The 4,749-nt window shown below is 46.4% G+C and overlaps 1 protein-coding gene across 1 annotated transcript; it reads right to left on the minus strand.

The window, feature by feature from the left end:
* Positions 1-196: 196 nt before the first annotated feature.
* Positions 197-925, minus strand: LOC107298305 (neurogenic differentiation factor 2-like). The gene has a single exon (XM_015827678.2). It carries the CDS (start codon positions 821-823, stop codon positions 197-199), a length of 627 nt encoding a protein of 208 aa, XP_015683164.1. The 5' UTR covers positions 824-925.
* Between the last annotated feature and the right edge of the window lie 3,824 nt (positions 926-4,749).

Here is a 4,749-nt window from a genome sequence, read left to right on the forward strand (position 1 = left end):
TTTTTTAAAAAGTAATTTTAATGGGAATACAGCAATCAATATTTGGCTTTTAATTAGGTTTTAGTGGGGTTATTTTGTGTATTTTTGTATGATTTTTTGTATCTTGTATATTGTATTTGTGTTTTTAATATGCTGTGAACCGCCCTGAGTCCTACGGGAGAAGGGCGGTATACAAATTAAATTAACCTAACCTAACCTAGTGCATAGAATAATGGTATTTTTTCTCGTGGTCGGGGGAAGAGTCTTGCTTGGAAAAAATCCCGTTCACGCACAAAGGAGGGCTCAGGGGCCCATCGTATTCCGAGCTATTATAGTCTGGAGAGGCGTTCCCACAGAGGGACTCATAGGTGGCGCAGTAGGCGTGCGTCTGCAAGGCGTGGGAGCTAGCCATGATGCTGGAAGCGCACTGAGCGCTGGTTATCCGCGAGCACTGGTAGGCATAGGGGTGCACGGCAAAGGTTGAGTTGGGCCCGTGGTATCTCCCGACCTCCTGACCTTGCTCGGTAAGGAAATTCCTTGAGTTGAGCTGGAGGCAACCGGCCATCAAGTTAGTGGTTGGCTGGGACAAGCCTTTGCACAAAGTCTGCACGTAGGAGACCAAGTCCGGCCTCTTACCCGAGCGCAGGATCTCCGACAAGGCCCAGATGTAGTTCTTGGCTAGCCGCAAGGTTTCGATCTTAGACAATTTCTGCGTTTTGGAGTAACAAGGCACGACCTTGCGGAGGTTGTCCAAGGCAGCATTGAGGTCGTGCATCCGGTTGCGTTCCCGGGCGTTGGCCTTTTGGCGTCGTAGCTTGGAGCGCTCCAGCCTAGCCTTGGTCATTTTCCTCTTTTTGGGGCCCCGTTTCTTAGGCCGATCGCCTTCTGCTTCCTCGACCCCTTCCTCCTCCAACTCCTCCTCCTCTCCATCAGCGCCCAGGTCCTTCTCCTCTTTCACCTCCGAGTCGTTCGGCTCCTCCTGGAGAGGGCAGCTTTTGCTTTTCCGCTTTTTGTCGCTCGATTCATCCTCTTCACAATCGTCCACCCAGCTGGAGAATTTCTGAACTTCTGGGATCAAGCTGGGTTCGCTGAAGAGGCGCGTCAACGTGGTGACTTGAAGGGTGACATAGGGGCAGGGAAGAAAGGAGGGAGGGGAAAGGCACACGGATTGAGCGGGCAGGAAAGAAGGGAAGAATGGCAGGAAAGAAGGGAAGAATGGCAGCAAGAAATGGTCACACAAGTTGCTCTTAACAGCCACCAACCAACTACCCTGGACCCCTGGAAGATTCCCTCAACCCAAGGATAATTTGGTCGCTCAGCCCTTTTGAGTCAATTGCTGGGAACGCTGTCAGTTAATCACCTGTGCAGATTTCAATCTTCTAGACCAAGATGTTGCAGGGCCCTCCCTTCCCCAAAAGACCTTTGCTGTCAGCCTGGCCGCAGGATCCTTGGGGTGGTTTGGAGGGAGTTAAAAAATTACTTTCTTCAGACATCCACCTTTTGCCCAACCCTCAACCTGTTTCCAACCAAGTTGGAGTTATTTATGATATCATTTTACGGTATGATTTTAAACTATAGGTCGATTATCTTTACCCTCCATCCCTTACAATTGAATCGCTCATTCTCTCACTCTCTCTCTCTCTTACACACACACACACCACTCTCCAGATCACAGGATAGCACTGTTCTAAAGCTTGTCTAAACCTCTTTAGTGAGCTGCCTCCCAAATGTATCTGTCCTCCCAAACAATTTGCCGGGAAGAACATTACCTTTGCATGGTGGCAGCTAAGATTTCTTACCTCCTCCTCGTTTCATTTTTTTAAAAGTATTGCACATGTTCACGGGCATGTGCACATACTTCTCACACACAAACACAGAACTTTGTGGGGAGAGGGCAGGAAGATTTGTTTAGAATTTGCCTGAAATAGGGTTTCCCACACTCCTTCCCTGAATCGACTGGTTTGATTACCATTACCATTAATTGGTGTCTGCACTGTTTTCCCGCTGAACTGGTGCAAAGCTGAGCTTGATATTTCTGTTTCAACTCTGTTCATTACAACCCCCCCCCCCCGTTGTATCGAAATACAATGGCTTTTTTTCCGTTTTCTGTGGGGACTCAGAGCTGTGTTTTTCAACCTCGCCTCCCCCCTTAAGTCTTTTGAGTAGTTTACCAGATTTAATGAAATTAAAAATCATTAAACCTGCCTCATCTGCATCCCAGCACTTTAGAGCATATGACTGCTGCTCTAGCTAGCACACCTTTGAGGCGGAGATCTCGAGAATGCCTTGCTAAACCTCGAACTTTTCTCTCCAATTCCTGCCTCCTTCTCCGCTTACAAAACTGGGTCAGTTGACTTAGCTTTTTCCAAGTCCTTTCCTTTCCATGAAGAATTAAAACGAGCATTACATTTCTGAAGATAGACGCTTCGCAGAGCTGAAACCCCACCGACCCCGGAATCTTCACGCCGCGCCCCTACCTTGCTTGCCAAAAACCTGATAACTTCTCCGTCGGGCCCCGGTTTTTGTCCCCCCCCCACCGGTTTTCCGTCCGAGGGTCCTCTCCGTGCTCCCTGGGAAGAGGAGAAGGGATTCAAATTTCCTTCTCTGGTTATGGTATCATCCTCCTCTACCTCTTCCTCCTTCTCAGAGCGACCCTCGAGGCTGTGGCATCTTCCGCAGATTCTCCCTTTCCGATCCGTCTTCCTCCTCCTCCTGCTTGCTCCTCTCTCTCTCTCTCTCTCTCTCTCCCTCCCTCCCTCCCTCCCTCCCTCCTCCCCCCACCTCCATCCCCATCACCCGCACATCCAGACCTGAGACCATTTTCTTGGGAGAAGATTGAGCTGCCGAAGGAACTGATGGGTCCACGTGCCAATTTTGTGCGCGAGTGTTTGCAGTCATTTTATTTTGCCTTCGGAGGGGTGGAGAGGGGGAGAGGGAGAGCGAGAGCGAGAGAGAGGCCCTCGACGAACCAAACCCCGCCGCAGATAAACCCCGAGGCTAGAATAAATCGCTTGCGAGATGAGATTAGAAAAGATAGGGAGACTTTCGCCCACGTAATCTGGAGATCTGATTCCATAAGGCCACGGTATGTATGTATATGTGTTTGTCTGTGTGCGTTCATTTCTCCCCACACCTTTTAAAAACATAATTTTATTTCAGGGTGACAAATTACCAAATTGTTTGCTTTTGTTTTCTTTTTTTTAAAGTCCTTTGGTATGGTTGTCAGATAACCTTCCTTCCTATACAAAACCGGCCTTGGCTACATAAGAGGTTTTGGATCTATTACATCTTATGTAGCAATAGCTTTTCTACCTCCTCCCACTCCCACCCTGCACTTCGTTTGTTCTTCCTCAAAGATATAAGTCGATTGGGGCATGCAAAAGATGGAGGAGGTGGGGGGAGAAAAGAGAAAGATAAGAACTGCAAGAGGGGATTTAAAAAGTGGCCACGGGTGGGGTAAGATGAGACAAGTTGCAACCCAGTCTTTACGTTTCTGTTGTCCCTTCCTTACATAACTTACCTCCAAAGCTGAGTTGAGGAGTCCTCAAGTCCTCGGACTCTGCATCTTTTGGAAGAAAGGAGGAAAAAATGGGGGGAGGAAAGGGTGTGTGTAAAAGACCCCTTGAGGTCCACCCCACCTCCCTCACTGTCTTATCCAAAAGGAGGAGGGAAGTGGCTTGCTTCAAGCAGGCAGAGGGGTACCAAATCTGATGCCAGACCATATGGCTAGCACGTCATCCACTGGAGTTATCACATGAGCTGTAGAGATTGACATGCTTCACATGCGCTTGAGTGTAGGGAGAACTCATTCTCTGGGGAAAGTGAGACCACCATCTGTCACTCCCTACTAGATAGATAGATAGATAGATAGATAGATAGATAGATAGATAGATAGATAGATAGATGATAGATAGATAGATAGATAGATAGATAGATAGATAGATAGATAGATAGATAGATAGATAGATAGATAGATAGATAGATGATAGATAGACCTAACCCAGCTACCACACTGACTCCAGTTCCACAGATCTATAACAAGATGAAGGAGACTGGGAGAAATGAAAATAGTAAAGGGAGGTGGGAACAATAGAATTTGTGGATGTGGGGATGGGGGCAGGGGTTAGAAAAATACTAGATAGTGGAATGTACCTTGATGTGGCTGGTTGTGATATTCTTTGAAGGAAAGGATGAAAGACCTTATGGGTTTTTTTTAAGAAATTAACCCCCACAGCCTATCATATGCTGTGGTCACAGCCCACCCATGGTGGAAGAGGGCCTACCCTTTTCCACTTGGATTAACCTTCCTTACTGTTTGGTATTAAATATATATATATATATTTAATATATATTTAAATATATTTAAAATCCTCCATCCAAGAAATAGAATCGGAAACAAATATTCACAGTTGTTAGCTGTTTCTGCCCAGATCCTATTCACTGTAACAGAGAAGTTCTTAATGGGTCTGGATCTGAATTGCTCATCTCCTGTTCTACTGACCTAGATGGTGGTGGATCTCCATGAAAGGGCTCTCTTTCAAAACATGTATCAACAGTGGGAAAGAAGGACCACCCTTTGGGCTCTTCAAGATGGCTATACTTAACCATCTGAGAGAACTATCTTACCTTATCTGACAGCAAGGTCCCCTTCTGAGTGGATTCTTTTTTCCTGAATTCCAGAAAATATTTCTTTAGCCCTCTTCTTTAACAGAATCAGACTCCCAGGGTAGTTTAGATATAATCTAGAAAATATTAAACAAAAAAAAGAGA

The sequence above is a fragment of the Protobothrops mucrosquamatus genome, unplaced genomic scaffold (genome assembly GCF_001527695.2).
Source record: "Protobothrops mucrosquamatus isolate PMUCROS unplaced genomic scaffold, P.Mucros_1.0 scaffold3862, whole genome shotgun sequence".
Taxonomy (NCBI): Eukaryota; Metazoa; Chordata; class Lepidosauria; order Squamata; family Viperidae; genus Protobothrops; species Protobothrops mucrosquamatus.